This window comes from Antennarius striatus, chromosome 22 (genome assembly GCF_040054535.1).
Source record: "Antennarius striatus isolate MH-2024 chromosome 22, ASM4005453v1, whole genome shotgun sequence".
Classification (NCBI taxonomy): Eukaryota; Metazoa; Chordata; class Actinopteri; order Lophiiformes; family Antennariidae; genus Antennarius; species Antennarius striatus.
This window is the reverse complement of record NC_090797.1, coordinates 55,001-75,685: the sequence shown is the minus strand read 5'-3', so window position 1 is coordinate 75,685 and position 20,685 is coordinate 55,001. Positions and strand designations below refer to the sequence as shown.

The 20,685-nt window shown below is 58.0% G+C and overlaps 2 protein-coding genes across 6 annotated transcripts; one reads left to right on the top strand and one right to left on the bottom strand.

The window, feature by feature from the left end:
- Positions 1-85: 85 nt before the first annotated feature.
- On the bottom strand, positions 86-3,349 carry ovch1 (ovochymase 1). The gene is made up of 11 exons (XM_068307498.1): positions 2,476-3,349; positions 2,316-2,412; positions 1,944-2,133; positions 1,732-1,871; positions 1,400-1,550; positions 1,280-1,325; positions 989-1,234; positions 759-916; positions 591-689; positions 353-489; positions 86-269 (listed from the first exon to the last, which is right to left on the bottom strand). The coding sequence occupies exons 1-11, from the start codon at positions 2,952-2,954 to the stop codon at positions 111-113; spliced, it is 1,902 nt and encodes a 633-aa protein (XP_068163599.1). The 5' UTR covers positions 2,955-3,349; the 3' UTR covers positions 86-110.
- Positions 3,350-3,460: 111 nt separating this feature from the next.
- On the top strand, positions 3,461-17,781 carry si:dkeyp-27e10.3 (UPF0606 protein KIAA1549). Of its 5 annotated transcripts, XM_068306394.1 has the most exons (22): positions 3,537-3,568; positions 5,178-5,313; positions 5,393-5,565; positions 6,049-7,263; positions 7,335-7,417; positions 7,725-8,024; positions 9,166-9,352; positions 9,515-9,574; positions 9,683-9,834; positions 9,907-10,084; positions 10,349-10,533; positions 10,607-10,812; positions 10,888-11,015; positions 11,119-11,133; positions 11,246-11,436; positions 11,518-11,753; positions 11,830-11,968; positions 12,044-12,337; positions 12,420-12,472; positions 12,544-12,671; positions 12,745-12,899; positions 16,254-17,781. In XM_068306394.1, coding segments are annotated over exons 2-22 (4,305 nt in total). In that variant the 5' UTR covers positions 3,537-3,568; positions 5,178-5,311; the 3' UTR covers positions 16,479-17,781. The 5 variants fall into 5 exon arrangements, with proteins under 5 accessions (XP_068162499.1, XP_068162495.1, XP_068162500.1 ...); XM_068306398.1 differs by lacking the exon at positions 5,178-5,313 and having other exon boundaries at positions 3,461-3,568; XM_068306399.1 differs by lacking the exon at positions 3,537-3,568 and having other exon boundaries at positions 4,984-5,313; positions 12,044-12,238.
- Positions 17,782-20,685: the final 2,904 nt, after the last annotated feature.

Genomic DNA, 20,685 nt, shown 5'->3' with positions numbered 1-20,685 from the left:
CCAGAACCAATCAGCTGTCGCCACCGGGCTGACCCGATCAGCTGTCGCCCCCCCCCACAGGAAGCACACCAGACCTTCATATTCAGCGTTTATTTGGCCCCCCCAGACGTTCAGACGCCCGTCACCTCGGTGACCCACCAGGACCGGCCCGGGACGCTGGAGAAGACGGCCGGCTTGTCTGGATCACACCGCCTGCTGCCCCATGTGACCACGCCAAACAGGAAGTAGACGCCGTGCTTCTGACACAGCAGGGGGGCGCCGGAGTCACCCTGAAAGGAGGAACTATGATCACCACAGAACCCTGACCTGGGACCCGGTGGGACCGCCCTGCTTCACAGATCACATCATTTACCATGCAGGAGGCGGAGCCTGCAGGGTGTGTACAGATGTGGGCGTCGCTGATGAGGCCTCGCCCCCATTTGTGGGAGCAGCTGGTCTGGTTGACCAGAGTCAGTCGGGCGTGGTGCAGTCGGTCCGGATCCACGCCCCCTAGAGGACAAGCAGGGGGAGCGGTTTTGAGCGGTTCTGTTGGGTGTTATCTGAGGGACACGCCCAGGGGTGTGGCTGGGGGACACGCCCGGGGGGACTACCTGTGGCTGCGGTGGCCCCCCAGCCGGTGGAGACACAAGCCCAGCCTTCATCCAGCTCCTCGTCCTCCTCCGGGATGCAGACCGGTGCCACGCTGGGACCTGCAGGGTCAGGGGTCAGTGGGGTCAGGGGTCGCTCTCGGGGGCTGAGTGTTCTCTTCAGATACGTACCAAGTCTGGCGGGGGTGCGGAGGCGGACCAGCGACAGGTCGGACTTTGGGGGGAAGGTCCCGTCCCGGGGCAGGTTGAAGACCCGGTCCACCAGGATGTTCTGGGCCGAGGAGAAGCGCAGGTCGTGGCCCCCCAGGACCACCTCGTCCTCCTGAGCCCTGCAGGAACAGCAGATGCTCACTTGAAGGGCAGGGCCGGCCCCCCCGTGAGCTCCCGGACCGGCGCCTCACCTGACGGCGCACTGCTGGGCGGTGAGGACCCAGCGGGGGTGGACCAGCGCCCCGCTACAGTAGTGGCGCCCCCCCGCCTGCAGGCTGACTTGCCAGGGCCAGAGGAAGGGACAGGACTCGGTCACGTTCAGCACCGACGCATCGCCCCCCCGGGACACCGACAGACCGGCGACGCCCGGGGGCCTCTGGCAGCTCGGGACCTGGGTCCGACCACACCCGTCTGCTGCCGTCCAGGGACCAGAAGACCTTCACCAGGGTGACGGGGGTCAGGACAAACATCCGGGGGGGGACCTACCCTCAGTGACGACGTCCTCCACGGCGGTCAGGTTCTGATGGTCTGAGGGAGGCAGAACGGGGGTCAGAGTCCAGGAGAGCCTGAACCCCCCCAAGACCTGCGTGACCTGGACTCACTGGTGACATTGGAGATCCAGTCGGCGTGGAGCTGCAGGTTGGTGTAGACCCCCGGTCTCCTGGCCCGCCCACAACCGATGCCCCAGCTGACCAGACCGGCCAGCTCAAACCGGCCCCCCCTGAAGCAGGACAGAGGACCACCAGAGTCCCCCTGTGTCAAGACAGGACCGTCAATCAATCAATCAATCAATCAATCAATCAATGGCGTGGCAGACCGGTCTGGTGAACGGAGTTGGTCGGGTCAGGATGACCCGTTCAGGCGGTGGTGACATCATCGGTGTTAGCATAGCCACCTAGCTTACTGGGGGAGGGGCTTCATGGTCCAGACGTACCTGGCAGGCGTCCGCCCCTCCCCCGTCCTTCCCAGCGCAGAACATGGAGGGTCGGACCCGCCCCCCGTAGTAGCGCTGGCAGGCCTCCGGGGGCAGGATGGTGACGTTGACCTCCTGGAGGCGGTGGACCCGGGGCCCGTCTGGACACAGAACCCAGGACCGTTCAGAACCCTGATCCCCGCCCCCCCCCGGTTCCACAAACCCGCGCTCACTCTCTCGGGTGGCTCCCCAGCCAGTGACGGTGCACTTCCTGGAGGCGGGCAGCGGCGCCACCCAGAGGCGGATGGACCTGACGACCCGGGTAAAGACCAGGGGGGGGTTCAGCCTCAGCAGAGACACGTCGTTCTCCTTGGTCCGAGGGTTGTACCCCCCATGGCTGAAGATCATGGACACGCCCACTACCTGTGGGCGGAGACCGGGTCAGCAGAGACCCGGGTCAGCAGAGACCCGGGTCAGCAGAGACCCGGGTCAGCAGAGACCCGGGTTAGCAGAGACCCGGGTTAGCATTTCAAGTTACACCTTCATCCCATGACAACCCTAGAGCTGACTCCCTAGGATGAAGGATGGGGGTCACCGGGTCTCACCTGGGGGGTCTCCAGTCTCACCTGCTGTCCGGGTTCTTGGGGGTCGTCCAGGTTGTGCTTCCCAGCCAAAACCGTCCAAGCGGGGGCTCGGGGGTTCCTGCACACAGGAGCATCGTTACGACCCCTGACTTCTAGCCCCCCCCTCAGAATGACCTCTGACCTTCTGAAGCAGTGGGCAGCAGAGACGACCCACAGCGGGCTGATGACGGCCCCCCCGCACGCTGACATGGAGGCCACCTGCAGGGACACCTGCCAGGGCCACGAGTGGGCCCAGGCCTCCTGGCCCCCGATGATCCTGGACCTCACCTTCAGGTCTGGGATGAAGGAGCGTACGCCCGACTCGCCCGACTCGCCCGACTCGCCCGACTCACCCGACTCGCCCGACTCGCCTGCAGGTGGAGCAGAGACCCGTTCACCCCCACTCACCTGATCCGGGTCGGAATGTGGCGGCGGCGGCTCACTGGGGGCGGAGGAAGCTTCACGAGCTGCCGTCTGATTGGATGTCCCGTTCAGGTGCGCGAATCCGAACCCGGGCGTGGACACAGAACCAGGTGAACACGGGGTCTCACCTGAGGGGAGGGGCCACAGAGCCCAGGGCCACAGAGCCCACGCCACACACAACATCCTGTCACACAGCATCCTGTCACACTGACCGCCGCCCACAGGCCACGCCCTTTAAGCCCTCGTCACCTGATTACAAACACCTGGTTCACCTGGATCACCTGGGGGACAGGAAACGAGCCTCCGGCCACGGCCGGTGAGGGTTCAGGATCAGGTCTGGGTTCGGGTCTGCTCATGTGTGCAGTGACGTCACGTGGGGGTGTGATCAGTGCTCGTGCTGCGTTCAAAACGCCGGAAATTTGGTGCGCCTTATTTGGGACTTCCGGTCCTCTGAAAGACGTCCGTTAAATCGAGCGGTACCGTCAGCTGGTGACGTCAGACTCCGGGTTCGGGGTCGGTACTGAACCCCAGATCTGATTTGTTGAAACGCGCGCGCCCCCGTCTGGATGGAGTGACGTACGCGGACCGGAACCGCCCCCTCCTGACGGGACCGAATCACCGAACACCGACAGACCGGCGGTGTGTTATCGGTGAGGAGGGGAGGGGAGGGGAGGGGAGGGGGGAGGAAGACTGCGTAGGGGGGGGGCTCTCAGAGACTCTCCGCCTCCTTTCAAGCGCCGGGAGCGCGCAGGGAGCGCGCTGCGCGTCTGCGAGAGGCGTGACGCGCCCCAACCGCTTCTCCAGGATGGCAGGTAGGTGAGTGTGGCCGGTACCGGTACCGGTACCGGTGTCCCGGCTCGGCAGCAGTTTGGTAATAACGTGTAATGACGGGGGGTGGGGTGGGGGGGCGTTCGGTGAAGGTTTCAGCGTCACGAAGGCTCCGGTCCGCGGCTCACGGAGAGGACAACCGGAGGGTCGGTCGTTTTCACCGGAGACGGAGCGTTAAAGCTGCCCGGGGGGGTGGAGGCGGGGACGTTAACTGGCCGGTACCGGGGGGGGCACCGGGACGCTGATGGAGAACCCGCGCCGGAAAAACGATGCGGTTTTCAACGCAGGACCGGAATGTGTGTGTGTGTGTGGGGGGGGGGGCAGATCGGCCCCCCATCCAAACCAAGTGACGCCACGGCTGTGACGTCAGCTGATAAAAACCACGATTATCAGCTGACGTCATTATTATTAATATAATATTATTATTATCAATTATTATATTACAAGAGCAATAACCGTAATAATAACAATAGTAATAACACATGGAGTGGATGCTGCTCTTCCTGGTTGGATGCTGCTCTTCCTGGTTGGATTCTGCTCTTCCTGGTTGGATGCTGCTCTTCCTGGTTGGATGCTGCTCTTCCTGGTTGGATGCTGCTCTTCCTGGTTGGATGCTGCTCTTCCTGGTTGGATGCTGCTCTTCTTGGTTGGATTCTGCTCTTCTTGGTTGGATTCTGCTCTTCCTGGTTGGATGCTGCTCTTCCTGGTTGGATGCTGCTCTTCCTGGTTGGATGCTGCTCTTCCTGGTTGGATTCTGCTCTTCTTGGTTGGATTCTGCTCTTCCTGGTTGGATGCTGCTCTTCCTGGTTGGATTCTGCTCTTCCTGGTTGGATGCTGCTCTTCCTGGTTGGATGCTGCTCTTCCTGGTTGGATGCTGCTCTTCTTGGTTGGATGCTGCTCTTCTTGGTTAGATTCTGCTCTTCTTGGTTGGATGCTGCTCTTCCTGGTTGGATGCTGCTCTTCCTGGTTGGATGCTGCTCTTCCTGGTTGGATGCTGCTCTTCTTGGTTGGATGCTGCTCTTCTTGGTTGGATTCTGCTCTTCTTGGTTGGATGCTGCTCTTCCTGGTTGGATGCTGCTCTTCCTTGTTGGATGCTGCTCTTCCTGGTTGGATGCTGCTCTTCTTGGTTGGATGCTGCTCTTCCTGGTTGGATGCTGCTCTGCTTGGTTGGATGCTGCTCTTCTTGGTTGGATGCTGCTCTTCTTGGTTGGATTCTGCTCTTCTTGGTTGGATGCTGCTCTTCCTGGTTGGATGCTGCTCTTCCTGGTTGGATGCTGCTCTTCTTGGTTGGATGCTGCTCTTCTTGGTTGGATGCTGCTCTTCCTGGTTGGATGCTGCTCTTCCTGGTTGGATGCTGCTCTTCCTGGTTGGATGCTGCTCTTCCTGGTTGGATGCTAATCTTCCTGGTTGGATGCTAGTAACCATTTCAAAAGATAGTGTCTCTTCACTTGTGTTGTAAAAAATCTCTATGGGACTGGGTCTGACCGGACCGGGTCCAGCTGGACCTGGTCCAGCAGGTGGCTTTGTGGACCACCAGGGACCTGGTCATGGATGAGGGTTGGGTTCATGTTTTTTTCGTTTCCATCCCATCAGTTCTCCTGCAGGTGCTCAGAATCAGAACCGGTGTTCAGGATGGGTTCTGTCTGGTTCTTTGATACCGCAGTAACCGGTCCCGGGTCATCGTCCAGCACCAGCAGAACTTTGAACCTGAATGCACCTTTTGAAAAATGTAACGTCAGCAGCAAGGAGAACCTGAGGTTCTGGTCCCGGTTCAGTGGTCCAATCACATGGTGTGTGTTCTGGTTCAGGTCCTCCTGCTGGGCCCGGGGCCACACCGGTGGCCCCCTGAGGACGATGGACCTCGTGACCCCGTCAGGCCCCAACTCCAGGGCCAGGATGGAACCCAGATCCACACGAGCTGTCCTCCTATTGGTGGGCGGCACACTGGTTACTATGGTAACATCGAGCTCACCTGCACAAGGTACGTCCTGGTCGGTCGGTCGGTCGGTCGGTCGGTCGGTCGGTCGGTCGGTCGGTCGGTCGTCCGTCCGTCCGTCCGTCCGTCCGTCCGTCCGTCCTTCCTTCCTTCCTTCCTTCCTTCCTTCCTTCCTTCCTTCCTTCCTTCCTTCCTTCCTTCCTTCCTTCCTTCCTTCCTTTCTTCCTCCCTCCCTCCCTCCCTTCCTTCCTTCCTTCCTTCCTTAATACCAATCACCTGATGCTTCCACAAAATCGCCACGGCAACAAGGCACCAAATTTAAGACTGGAGTGGAGGTCGTTGAGGGGAGGAGTCAGGAGGAGTCAGGAGGAGTCAGGAGGATCAGAGCATCAGAGGCTAAATGTGAAGCTAGTGGTTAGCTTAGGTCTGGGGTCTGGTCTGGTCTGGGTCCGGTTCTGATCCTGGTTCTGGTCTGATCTGGGTTCTGCTTTGGGGTTCAGACCCTTCTCCCTTCTCTTTGTCTTACAGGCGTTCTGGACCCCAACAGGACCTCTGAGCTGCCCCCACTCTCTTTGTCACCCTCCTCTGCCTCCTCCCCTGTGGCCCCCCCAGACCCAGACCTGCCCTCAGACCCTGGTTTCCACGGTAATGTGGGTTGGGCAGGCTCTCCTGAGGACTCCGACTCTGGGGCTCAGGGGATCCACCTCCTGCTGAGACCCCCAGATCTTCTGGCCCCCAGCCTCCCCCCGCCCCTGCCCTCACACCCCCAGCCGACGCTCACCCCCCCGCCTCCCTGGGAGCAGGGTCCGTCCCTGGACGAGGCCTGGGGCTCCGGGGACTACCTGGAGACCCTGTCCTTCATGGTTCCGGAGGGGGAGGAGCTGCCGGTGGCCACGCCCCTGCCCGACCACCCCTACGACCAGGACGAGGGGGGGCCTTGGATCTCCTACGACACCGCCTTCCCAGCTCGTCCCACCCTACCCCTGTCCTCCCGTTTACCCCTCCAGCCCTCGTCCTCCACCCCCCTGCCCCCCCAGACCCGCCCCGCCCCCCCCGACATGTTCCCAGCCTGGGACCAGGACTACGACCTGGAGGACCTGCTGCCCCTGGAGCCCACCGAGCTGCTGCTGCCCGACATGAACAGCCTGGAGTACTACACCAACCTGCTGGCCCGGGGGCAGGGGGGGGGCCGGGACCCGACCCCTCAGGAACCCGGCATCAAGCCGACAACAACCCCAACCCAACACTGGCCCCCCCCTCCGGTCCCCAGTTCTGGTCCTCCTCCAGGAGGGGCCCCCCAGCGTCCAACACAGGGACCCACCCCCCTCCTCAGTCTGTCCCCGACTCCGTCCAGCGACCGGACGTCTACCGTCAAGACCCCTCCCACCAGCCCCCCCCCTGTTCCGAGACCCAGAGACCACATGCCAGTCTCGGGGTGGCACCCCCTTCACCCCCCCCTGAACACCACAGGCCAGGTGCCCCCTCCCCCACCCCTGGGACCGCCCACCCGCCCTGAAAGACCAGAGAGACCTTCACTGGTCCTAGAGGATCCAGCTAGGGCTCTGCCCCCCAAGACCACCACAGTCACCATGACAACCACCACCGCCGAGACCACCAGCCCCCGGGTCACCGCCGTCAGCCTCACCAGGGCCCCCCCGCCCACCACGCCCAGGGCCCCGCCCCCGCCCCCCAGGCAGTACCTCTGTGACGTCACCAGACCAGAGATGTTCCTGGTCCGAGTCGGTGAGTCTGGGGTCATGTGACAGGAAGTGGCTCCGAGGGGTCAGTCTGACCCGTGTCTCTGTTCCCTGCAGTCAGTTCCAAAGGCCCCCCCCAGGGGGTCAGTCACCTGAGAGATGTCCTGAGGGGGGCGTTCACCCGCCCCGTGGAGCTGCAGGTAGGCACCTCCTACTCAATTCCAAGCACCGCCTCCTCCATCTTAAGCACCTCCTCCTTCATATCAGGCACCGTCTCCTCCATCTCAAGCACCGCCTCCTCCATCTCAAGCACCGCCCCCCTCTATTTCCTCCCTCTCAAGCACCGCCCCCTGCACGCCTAGCACTGCCTCCTTCATCTCAAGCACCGCCTCTTCCCTCTCAAGCACCGTCCCCTCTATTTCCTCCATCTCAAGCACCGCCTCCAACAGCTCCTGTGTCTCGTGCCTCCACCTGTGCCTCACCTGAGGTCATGTGACTCCTGCCCAGTTCCTGAGGACGCCCTCCAGCCTTGCATTCCGGGCGGTGTCGGGTTCGCTGATCTTCACGGCCATCTCGGTCATCAACGCCCTGCGCCAGTCGCCCCGCGGCGCCGGCCCGGTTCCCGTGGTGTCCCTGCTCTACGCTGTACCTGACCTCAGGTACCAGGTCCACACCGTCCTGCAGTTTGTCCCCGCCCACGTGGACGTTCGGGTCTGCACCTTCAGCGAGGGCGTGGAGAGGGGGCTGACAAGGGCGTACGCCGAGACCCAGAGACGTGCACAGGAAGTGGGGAACGTCACCGTTCAGGTGAGTCCACCTGAACCGCGGTGGGGCACAGGTGAGTCCGTTTCCTCCACAGCGAGTCACCGACTAGAACCCTGACCCGAATGTTCCTGTTGTAGGGCAGTACCGGTGTCAGAGTGGTACCAGTGTCAGAGTGGTACCGGTGTCACAGTGGTACTGGTGTCAGGATGGTACCGGTGTCAAAATGGTACCGGTGTCTGGATGGTACCGGTGTCAGGATGGTACTGGTGTCAGGGCGGTACCGGTGTCAGGATGGTACCGGTGTCTGGATGGTACCGGTGTCTGGATGGTACCGGTGTCTGGATGGTACCGGTGTCAGGGCGGTACTGGTGTCTGGATGGTACCGGTGTCTGGATGGTACTGGTGTCAGGGCGGTACTGGTGTCTGGATGGTACCGGTATCTGGATGGTACTGGTGTCTGGATGGTACCGGTGTCTGGATGGTACCGGTGTCTGGATGTTACCGGTGTCAGGATGGTACCGGTTCAGGGCGGTACCGGTGTCAGGATGGTACTGGTGTCAGGGGGGTACTGGTGTCTGGATGTTACCGGTGTCAGGATGGTACCGGTTCAGGGCGGTACCGGTGTCAGGATGATACTGGTGTCAGGGGGGTACCGGTGTCAGGGCGGTACCGGTGTCAGGATGGTACCGGTGTCAGGATGGTACCGGTGTCAGGATGGTACTGGTGTCACGATGGTACCGTTGTCTGGATGGTACTGGTGTCAGGATGGTACCGGTGTCAGGATGGTACCGGTGTCAGGGGGGTACCGGTGTCAGAATGGTACCGGTGTCTAGATGGTACCAGTGTCTGGATGGTACCGGTGTCAGAGTGGTACCGGTGTCACAGTGGTACCGGTGTCAGGATGGTACCGGTGTCAGGATGGTACCAGTGTCAGGATGGTACTGGTGTCACGATGGTACCGTTGTCTGGATGGTACCGGTGTCAGGGGGGTACCAGTGTCAGGGGGGTACCGGTGTCAGAATGGTACCGGTGTCTAGATGGTACCAGTGTCTGGATGGTACCGGTGTCAGAGTGGTACCGGTGTCACAGTGGTACCGGTGTCAGGATGGTACTGGTGTCAGGGCAGGCGTTGCATGTTGGGTCCGGTTGGTTTCATTGGCTGCTTGTCGCTTTCCCTCCCCAGCTGCTGAACATCACTACAGGCCTGACCCCCCCGCCTGGAGAGCAGAGGGTCTCTGTGGACATCACGTTTGCGGTGCGTGATGGGCGGGACTACCTTCCAGGGTCAGAGGTCAGCGAACACCTGAGGAAGCTGAGTGTGGTGGAGTTCAGCTTCTACCTGGGCTTTCCTGTCCTGCAAGTTGCAGAACGTAAGACACCTCCCCCCCAGATGGGTCAGGGTCAGGGTCCAGAGCCTGAGCCCGACCCCCCCAGATGGGTCAGGGTCGTCAACCTGACCTTGACCCCCCCCCCCAGATGGGTCAGGGTCCTGGACCTGAGACCACAAGAACTGATTGTCTTTGTGCCCACAGCGTTCCACTACCCTGAGCTGAACCTGTCCCACCACCAGAGGTCCACCTGGGTCCGTACAGGTAAGACCTGAGACAGTGTGGGCGTGGCTGCAGATAGTGTGGGCGTGGCTGCAGATAGTGTGGGCGTGGCTGACACCTGTAGGCGTCTGAACACCTGTGTGGTTCCAGTCCTGCTGGGCGTCCAGGAGCACCTGGTGGCTGAGCGGAGCTTCAAAGCCCGTCTGGAGCGCCGCCTGGCGCTGCTGCTGGAGGAGGGGCTGCAGGCAACCAGCGGGGGGCGCTGGAGGCGGGCGACGGCCGTGGGCAACAGCAGCCTGCAGGTGAGTGGAACAGGCGCGAGGTGTGGTACACCTGGCGTCAGCGTGGTCGGCTGACGGTTCTCTCGCCCTCAGGTGGTGCGGGTGGCGAGGCTGTCTGGGGCGGAGCGCCCCCTGGAGGTCTACTACTTTGTGGAGGGTCCGGGGGGGCAGCGGATCCCGGCGGAGGCCACGGCGGCCACCCTGAACCGCCTGCACCTGCAGAGGGCGGCCATCGTGCTGGGGCACCGCGTCCAGAGTCCACTTGCCCAGCGTGAGTTCTGAGGGGCGGAGCCGGAGATCGCCACAGCCAATCCAGATGACCGTATTATTAGTGTCACTCTGAGGCCCGCCCCCGGGCTGCGGCTCACTGATTGGCCCCGCCCACTTTACCCAGTCTGTGTAGTGTTTTCAGTAAAGCATGCAGACGCCGCCGGCATGAGGCTCCGCCCCTCACCAGCTGAAGGTCTTCAGGTGAGTCAAAGTGAGACTGTAACCCCGTCCCCTCTGTCCCCTTCGCCCCCGTCTCCCCCCCCAGCTGTGGAGGCGCTGTCCATCCCGCCGGCGGAGACTTCCAGCAGCAGCGTCTGGCTGATCGTGGGCGTGGCCGTCCCCGTCCTGCTGGCGGTCTTCATCATCATCATCCTCTACTGGAAGCTGTGCGGCTCGGAGAAGCTGGAGTTCCAGCCGGACGCCATCAACACCATCCAGCAGAGGCAGAAGGTCAGAGGTCAGCCGCCAGCGATTGACTGCTTCCTGTCTTGTTAGACACACAGCTGATTCATCTGCCCCCCAGCTTCAAGCCCCCAGCGTCAAAGGGTTCGACTTTGCGAAGCTGCACCTGGGGCAGCACAGCAAAGATGACATCATGGTGATCCAGGAGGCGGGGCCGCTGCCCAACCCTGTCAAAGAGGCCACGCCCTCTGATGGCGGGGACCTCAACACCCCCAAATCGAAAGGATCCTCCACAAAGGCGGCCCGGTCTGGCCGGCGCCGGGGAAGGTACCGCTGCCGCGCCCCCCGTCAAACACATGTGTTCAATTCAGAACTTCAGTCATGTGACCGTCTGTCAATCAGGCTCAGCCCGTCAGACGGCGACTCTTTAGGCAGCGACCAATCCAGTGGCAGAGAATCAGCTGAAGAAAGCACTCGCCCTGTGGCCACGCCCAGCGAGGGCAAACAGCACAGGAAGATGCCCAAAAATGGTCAGTGGGCGTGTCTTTGTTGTCTGAATGATCGCGTGTGTTGTTGGCAAAGTACACATCAAAGATGTCCCTCTGTTTTCTCCTTGATGCCTCTGCACCAAAGGGAGGGGCAAAATGGGTAAGACCACACCCTGTTTACCCCCTCCCTAGAGCTGCTGGATCAGATGAACCCCAACCCCGTCCCTAACCCTAACCCCTGACCTCTGAACTTCCTCCCTCCGTCCCATCAGGCAGTGCTCCAGACGAGCTTCTGTCCTCGTCGTCCATCTTTGACCATGTCGACCGTCTGTCTCGCGGCTCCTCTGATGGGGTGCGACGCCAGGCCAACAAGGTGCAGCTGATCGCCATGCAGCCTCGCCCGAGCCCGCCTAACGCCCCCTCCCAGCCAAGCCCCACCCTCACTGAGAAGGTCAACACCGAGGTGAGACATGAAGAAACCCTGTCTTCATCACTCAAGGTGGTCTGGTTTCATGAACCCACCTGTTCCCCCGTTGCCTTGCAGGTGGCGCTGAGACACAAGTCGGAGATCGAGCATCATCGGAACAAACTGCGGCAGCGCGCCAAGAGGCGGGGCCAGTGCGAGTTTCCCTCCATGGATGACATCATGGACGCCTTCGGAGATGGGCCAGTGCAAGGTGAGGCAGCGCAACGTCTCTATAGCTCCGCCCATGACCACATGGACTGCATCCTGCAGACCGACGCCCCCTCACCCCCCACGCCCACCGATTCCAGGAGGAGGTGAGCCCCCAACTGAGCGCCAGGTGACCCTTCCTGGAGAATGAACGAGTGATGACCCGACTGTTTGTCCATCTAGAGGAGGGAGGCACTCCCCTCGGGGTCGGAGGACTCAACCGGGACCCGGAAGTCTTCCTGATACCGACAGAGACCGGCTGCTCACGGATCACAGCGCCACCTACAGAAAGTACCCAGGACTCAACAACGTAGCCTACATGGTAGGACATAGGAAGCAACCCCAATGGATGACTGGACACCTGATAACGTCTGATTCTCTGTCCCCCCCGGTGCAGTCGGATCCCGATCTGCCCCCAGACCATGGAAGCCCCTCCCCAACGGATGAGGTGTTTGACCCGGCTCCACCCCCTCCTCCCTATATGCCCCCCCAGCCCTCCATCGAAGAGGCACGCCAGCAGATGCACTCCCTCCTGGATGACGCCTTCGCCCTTGTGTCACCGTCATCGCAGGGCACCGCCGGGGTGAGCGGGGTAAGCCCCGCCCTGCCCAGCCCCTCCCCACATGTCCGCCCCACAGGCAGGCAGTGGGGCTCTTACCCAGAAGCCCCTTCTCACAGCCCGTTTTCTGCAGTGAGTGTGTTGTCCTGCAGCGTAGGCCACGTGCCCCCGTCACGGCTCCGTGTTGAGATGTCTTCTTCTCGTCTTCCTACAGAGGTACGCCGAGCTGGGCATGTCCCCCACCTCCGTCCAGGGCCTGCTGCAGAGGTGGGTCAGGTGTGATCGCTGGGGTCCAGGTGGGACCGGAACTTGTACTGATGCTCTGTGTGCTTGTCCAGACAAGGCCCGAGCTCAGGAACATACGTGTCCACCGGAGACCAGTTGCAGGACTCCGTGTACTCCAGCAGAGGGCCGTACGAGGACCTGCCCTCCTCATCTAGGCCACGACCTGTAGGGGGCAGCACAGGTATAACTAACTCCACATGTGGACCCGGTTCTTCACTTTTTGATGCTAAACGATGTCATGGTTCAACCTCTAGGTGCACAGCTCCATCACCTGACCCAGGTGGGCTTGTCCAGCCACATTGGTGCATACCCGGGGGTGGGTCGCAGCATGTCCGGCCCCACCGGCTCCAGCTGGAACCAGCAGCACTCAGACCAGGACCTGTCCAGACCCGGAGCCAGTAGAGAGAGCGTGAGTTCCCCCTGACCTGACCCCTTCAAACGTATCCTGGATCACACCAGCACTGGAAGACCAGTCTAGTCTCCAGCCTTCTAGGTTCTGGGTTAGGGTTAGGGTTAGTTCTGGGTTCAGGATCCTGCTGAATACCGTGTGAGGTCAATAGTTTCATTCCTGAATTCTGGAGTTTGGAGTCTTTTTGTCCTTTATTTCAATGTAGCTGCAAGAGGACACAAACCAGTGTCTTATTGTGCCGGTCCCAAGCCCAGATAAGTACAGAGGGTTGTGTCAGGAAGGGCATCCGACGTAAAACTTTTTCCAAATTGAACATATGACTTCCATACCGGATCGGTCGAGCCCCGGGTTAAAAACGACCGCCATCGGCGCTGTTGATCTACAGGGTGTTGGTGGAAATTGGATTACTTATGATCGAAGAAGGAGAGGAGGAAAGTGTGTTCGTAGGAAGAGAGAGAAGAGGAACACCAAGACTATAGGACTGAGAGTAGGGACGTTGAATGTTGGAACTATGACAGGAAAAGGTAGAGAGTTGGTTGACATGATGCAGAGAAGGAAGGTAGACATACTGTGTGTCCAGGAGACCAGGTGGAAAGGTAGCAAGGCTAGAAGTTTAGGAGCAGGGTTCAAGTTGTTCTATCATGGTGTAGATGGGAAGAGAAATGGAGGAGGAGTTATCTTGAAGGAGGAGTTTGTTAAGAATGTCCTGGAGGTAAAAAGAGTGTCAGATAGAGTGATGAGTCTGAAGCTAGAAATAGAAGGTGTGATGTTCAATGTTGTTAGTGGGTATGCTCCACAGGTAGGATGTGAGCTGGAGGAGAAGGAGAAATTCTGGTCGGACTTTGATGAAGTGATGCAGAGCATGCCTAGAAGTGAGAGAGTTGTCATTGGAGCAGACTTCAATGGACATGTTGGTGCAGGAAACAGAGGTGATGAGGAGGTGATGGGCAGGTTTGGTATCCAGGAGAGGAACGCAGAAGGACAGATGGTAGTTGACTTTGCAAAAAGGATGGAAATGGCTGTAGTGAATACTTTCTTCCAGAAGAGGCAGGAACATAGGGTGACCTATAAGAGTGGAGGTAGGAGCACACAGGTAGACTACATCTGGTGTAGACGGTGTAACCTGAAGGAGATCAGTGACTGTAAAGTAGTGGTAGGTGAGAGTGTAGCCAAACAGCATAGGATGGTGGTGTGTAGGATGACTCTGGTGGTGAGGAAGATGAAGAGGACAAAGGCAGAGCAGAAGACGAAATGGTGGAAGCTGAAAAAGGAAGAGTGTTGCATGACTTTTAGGAAGGAGTTAAGACAGGCTCTGGGTGGTCAGGAGGTGCTTCCAGATGACTGGACAACTACAGCTAATGTGATCAGGGAGACAGGTAGGAGAGTACTTGGTGTGTCATCTGGAAGGAAAGTAGATAAGGAGACTTGGTGGTGGAATGAGGAGGTACAGGAGTGTATACAGAGAAAGAGGTTAGCTAAGAAGAAGTGGGACACTGAGAGGACTGAGGAGAGTAGACAGGAGTACAGGGAGATGCAGCGTAAGGTGAAGGTAGAGGTAGCAAAGGCCAAACAAGAAGCTTATGATAACTTGTATGCTAGGTTGGACAGTAAGGAGGGAGAGACTGATCTGTACCGGTTGGCAAGACAGAGAGACAGAGATGGGAAGGACGTGCAGCAGGTTAGGGTGATTAAGGATAGGGATGGAAGTCTATTGACAGGTGCCAGTAGTGTGATGGGAAGATGGAAAGAGTACTTTGAAGAGTTGATGAACGTGGAAAATGAGAGAGAACAAAGACTAGAAGAGGTGACTGTTGTGGACCAGGAAGTAGAAAAGATTAGTCAGGATGAAGTGAGGAGGGCATTGAAGAGGATGAAGAGTGGAAAGGCAGTCGGTCCTGATGATATACCTGTAGAGGTTTGGAAGTGTCTAGGAGAGGTGGCGGTAGAGTTTCTGACTGGGTTGTTCAACAGGATCTCAGATAGTGAGAAGATGCCTGAGGAATGGAGAAGTGTGCTGGTGCCCATTTTTAAGAACAAGGGAGATGTGCAGAGTTGTGGCAACTACAGAGGAATAAAGCTGATGAGCCCTACAAGCTAGACTAAGGGCAGAAGTGAACATTTGTGAGCAGCAGTATGGTTTCATGCCAAAAAAGAGTACTACAGATGCAGTATTTGCTTTGAGGATGTTGATAGAGAAGTACAGAGAAGGCCAGAGGGAGCTGCATTGTGTTTTTGTAGATCTGGAGAAAGCTGATGACAGGGTGTCCAGAGAGGAACTGTGGTATTGTATGAGGAAGTCTGGAGTCCCAGAGAAGTATGTTAGAACGGTGCAGGACATGTATGAGGACTGTAAGACAGTGGTGAGGTGTGTGTAGGTGTGACAGAGGAGTTCAAGGTGGAGGTGGGACTGCATCAGGGATCAGCTCTGAGCCCCTTCTTGTTGCTATGGTGATGGACAGGCTGACAGACGAGGTTAGACAGGAATCTCCATGGACTATGATGTTTGCAGGTGACATTGTGATCTGCAGTGAGAGCAGGGAACAGGTGGAGGAGAAGCTAGAGAGGTGGAGGTTTGTCCTGGAAAGGAGAGGAATGAAGGTTAGCCGCAGTAAGACAGAGTACATGTGTGTGAATGAGAGGGACCCAAGTGGAAGAGTGAGGTTACAGGGAGAAGAGATCAAGAAGGTGGAGGATTTGAAGTACTTAGGCTCAACAGTCCAGAGCAATGGAGAGTGTGGAAAAGAGGTGAAGAAGCGTGTCCAGGCAGGATGGAACGGGTGGAGGAAAGTGTCAGGTGTGATGTGTGATAGAAGAGTTTCAGCTAAAATGAAAGGAAAGGTGTACAAAACTGTGGTGAGACCAGCGATGTTGTTTGGTCTAGAGACAGTGTCACTGAGGAAAAGACAGGAGACAGAGCTGGAGGTAGCAGAGATGAAGATGCTGAGGTTCTCTCTGGGAGTGACCAGGATGGATAGGATCAGGAATGAGTCCATCAGAGGGACAGCACATGTTAGAGGTTCTGGAGATAAAGTCAGAGAGGCCAGACTGAGATGGTTTGGACATGTCCAGAGGAGAGATAGTGAATATATTGGTAGAAGGATGCTGAGTTCTGAACTGCCAGGCAGGAGGCCTAGAGGAAGACCAAAGAGGAGGTTTATGGATGTAGTGAAAGAGGACATGAAGGTAGTTGGTGTGAGAGAAGAGGATGAGAAGACAGGGTTAGATGGAGGACACTGATTGGCTGTGGAGACCCTGAAGGGAAAAGCCAGAAGGAAAGAGGTTTTTGTCCCTTTGTCTCAATGTTTTTGTCCCTTTGTCTCAATGTTTCTGATCCGCTTCATCTTCTCTCTACAGGTGCTGTCCTTTCCTGAGTTCTCCTCTTCCTCTGTTTTCCAGATGCCCAGCTCTTCGTTGCGGGACCCGTCAGCTCCGCCTCTTCTCCTGACCTCATCGACTCCCGAATACCCGCCGGAGGACGCCTCGCCGTCCGCCCACACATCCGCCTCCCTCATAAAGGCGATCAGGGAGGAGCTTCGACGTCTGGCCCAGAAACAGGTGGCTGTGACCAGCTACCCTTAGACTGGACCCTTCCAGAACTCAGCCAGTACCGACCCAGGACCAGTCCTGAAACTACTAACTGGACCGAGCTCTTTGGACTTTCTGAGCTGATGTCTGTGCCCTTCATCCAAAATAAATGTGGATCATGATCCATGTGCGGTTCTTTACAGGGTCCCATCTGCCTGTCCTCATTCCTCAGCTCATTGTTCGTTGGACATGAGTTTGACTCTTCATCTTTTAACTGAAGTGCTTCTTGGAGTGGACCAGTCCATGGTCTTCCTCCTTGAACTTCTGGAGTGAAAAGTTATTCTTGAAATGAATCATTCCTTCCTGACTTCCTGGAGTGAGTGCCCCCCGATCATCTGGAGTGGAACATCCCTCCAGACCCAGTGGAAAGGGATGGTCCCTCACGATCCTCTGGACCAGACTGTCCTCCTCACATTCCAAGAGTTGATAGCCCGTCCTGACTCGGTGGTGCAGATCATTCCTCCCGAACTTCTGAGCTGGGTAGTCCACCTTGAGGGGTTCGTCTATCCAGATGTTCTAGGGAATTGAACCCTCCTCCTGGAGCAGATTGTAACTTCAGGCCCTCTGAAATGGCTCACTTCCCTCGAATGGAGAATCTTTCCTGAAATTCAGGAGTGAATGGTTCCTCACAGAAGAATGGTACTCCTGACTCCTCCTCTGGACATGGGGGGCGGGGTGTCACCCCTCCTCACATGGATGAACCACCTGTTGTGACCTTCTGGTGGATCATCCGTCTGATCGTCCCTCCTTAAGTTCTGAAGTGCAATGTCCCTCTGGACCTTCTGTGGTGCTAACCATTAGCCTCATAGCATTGTGTCTCGTTTACCACTTACTGCCTTCATGCTCCCATCAACCACCGGGACCGGGTCTCTGCTCATGAGACACAGGGACCGGGTCTCTGCTCATGAGACACAGGGACCGGGTCTCTGCTCATGAGACACAGGGACCGGGTCTCTGCTCATGAGACACAGGGACCGGGTCTCTGCTCATGAGACACAGGGACCGGGTCTCTGCTCATGAGACACAGGGACCGGGTCTCTGCTCATGAGACACAGGGACCGGGTCTCTGCTCATGAGACACAGGGACCGGGTCTCTGCTCATGAGACACAGGGACCGGGTCTCTGCTCATGAGACACAGGGACCGGGTCTCTGCTCATGAGACACAGGGACCGGGTCACACCTCATGTCTGCATACACCATGTGTCACAGCTGCGGTGGCGACAGAAGCCTCCACAGGTGTGGGGGGGTATAAATACGTGTAGGGGGGTATAAATACATGTAGGGGGTATAAATACGTTTAGGGGGGTATAAATACGTTTAAGGGGGTATAAATACGTTTAGGGGGGTATCAATAGGTGTGGGGGTATAAATACGTTTAGGGGGGTATCAATACGTGTGGGGGTATAAATACGTGTGGGGGTGGAACCCGATGAGCACAACATTGACGTCAGACTTTAGCGCTGACTCGTGATGTATTTTTCTTCTACTCGAGTCTTCTTGACGTCTTGACTTGAGACTCGGACCAACGACTGTACTGCTTGTCGTCTCGTGAGCCGTGGACGTGTTGCTTGTGTCGCTGCTCGCTCGTGTTCTTGTGTCAGTGGCAGTTTCTAAAAAGTGGCGGCTGCATCGCTTTGATGTCAACATTCTTCTTTCCTGATTCGTTGCGTTCATACGTTTGTGGGCGGGGCACTAAAGCCGAGTTGATCAGCTGGCAGGTGCCTTTAGAATATTTCTGTGGGAGTGAAACCAGTGGGAACCAGATCAATGTGGGTCTTTCCCGCCAGTGGGACTAACCCTGGTGGAGGGGGCGGGGCTTGTGGACGGAATCCTGATGTCAATTTGGTGGAATAACCTTGAGAGCTAACATGATTCAGGTGTGATTCCAGGTGCGTCTGCTTTCCATTGAGATCCCGTTAGCATCGTATGCTGCCTGGTTTCTCTCTGGATGACTGGTTCCCCTCTGGATTACTGGTTCCTCTCTGGCTGACTGGTTTCTCTCTGGATGACTGGTTTCTCTCTGGATGACTGGTTTCTCTCTGGCTGACTGGTTCCTCTCTGGATGACTGGTTTCTCTCTGGATGACTGGTTTCTCTCTGGATGACTGGTTCCTCTCTGGCTGACTGGTTTCTCTCTGGATGACTGGTTCCTCTCTGGATGACTGGTTCCTCTCTGGATGACTGGTTCCCCTCTGGATGACTGGTTCCCCTCTGGATGACTGGTTTCTCTCTGGATGACTGGTTTCTCTCTGGATGACTGGTTCCTCTCTGGATGACTGGTTCCTCTCTGGATGACTGGTTCCCCTCTGGATGACTGGTTCCCCTCTGGATGACTGGTTTCTCTCTGGATGACTGGTTTCTCTCTGGATGACTGGTTCCTCTCTGGATGACTGGTTCCTCTCTGGATGACTGGTTTTTCTCAGGATGACTGGTTTCTCTCTGGATGACTGGTTCCTCTCTGGATGACTGGTTCCTCTCTGGATGACTGGTTCCCCTCTGGATGACTGGTTTCTCTCTGGCTGACTGGTTCCCCTCTGGATGACTGGTTCCCCTCTGGATGACTGGTTCCCCTCTGGATGACTGGTTTCTCTCTGGATGACTGGTTCCTCTCTGGCTGACTGGTTCCCCTCTGGATGACTGGTTCCCCTCTGGATGACTGGTTTCTCTCTGGATGACTGGTTCCTCTCTGGCTGACTGGTTCCCCTCTGGATGACTGGTTCCCCTCTGGATGACTGGTTCCTCTCTGGCTGACTGGTCTCTCTCTGGATGACTGGTTCCTCTCTGGATGACTGGTTCCTCTCTGGATGACTGGTTCCCCTCTGGATGACTGGTTCCCCTCTGGATGACTGGTTTCTTTCTGGATGACTGGTTTCTCTCTGGATGACTGGTTCCTCTCTGGATGACTGGTTCCCCTCTGGATGACTGGTTCCCCTCTGGATGACTGGTTTCTTTCTGGATGACTGGTTTCTCTCTGGATAACTGGTTCCTCTCTGGCTGACTGGTTCCTCTCTGGCTGACTGGTTTTTCTCAGGATGACTGGTTCCGCTGGTTTCCTCATGTTAGCATGTTGACGTTGCGTCTTTAGCTGCTGTGGTCCAGTTAGCATTAGCATGCTGCTAGCTGGTGGACAGAACCACCGGAAGATGTTTTATTGGGTCTGGCTGAAGGTGGGCGGGGCCTGTGTACAGAGGGGCGTCGGTCTGGTGAGATAACATATAGAAATCTATTTATCTGTGATTGATTTGTTGAACCACTCAGATCCGCCCGGCAACACGCTGACTGCAGAGCTTGTCTCTGATTGGGCCTGGCACCTGTCAGTCAAGCTGTGTGACACGCCCACGAAAAAAGTTCCACACGGTGCTAATGAAACAACCCTAGGTGTGTCTGATGTCATCAGGTCGCTGATGTCATCAGGTCGTGATGTCATCAGGTCGTGATGTCTTCAGGCCGTGATGTCATCAGGTGCACCAGAACCAATCCACATCCAGTGTCTCTGGACTGGTTCCATCAGTCTTTTCAGAGTTTGGGTGTTCAGTCTGGTGGGGGAGGACCCGGGTTCAGGGATAGAGTTAACCCGTCCCCCCCGACGGGTCCGGGCCCCCTGACGGGTCCGGGCCCCCTGACGGGTCCGGGCCCCCTGACGGGTCTGGCCCCCTGACGGGTCCGGGCCCCCTGACGGGTCCGGGCCCCCTGACGGGTCCGGGCCCCCTGACGGGTCTGGCCCCCTGACGGGTCCGGGCCCCCTGACGGGTCCGGGCCCCTCGACGGGTCCGGGCCCCCTGACGGGTCTGGCCCCCTGACGGGTCTGGCCCCCTGACGGGTCCGGGCCCCCTGACGGGTCCGGGCCCCTCGACGGGTCTGGCCCCCTGACGGGTCTGGCCCCCTGACGGGTCTGGCCCCCTGACGGGTCCGGGCCCCCTGACGGGTCTGGCCCCATACAGCGGCTCTGAGGTTCTGCAAACAATAAAATGTGTTCAAATCAAGCTGCTGATGTTCTGAGTCTTTTGTTGTGGGAGCGCCGGGGTCAGTCTGGACCCGGACCGGATCCGGGGTCAGTCTGGACCCGGACCGGATCCGGGGTCAGTCTGGACCCGGACCGGATCCGGGGTCAGTCTGGACCCGGACCGGATCCGGGGTCAGTCTGGACACAGATTGGATCTGAACCGGGATCAGTCTGAACCGGGACTGCATCCGAGCTGAC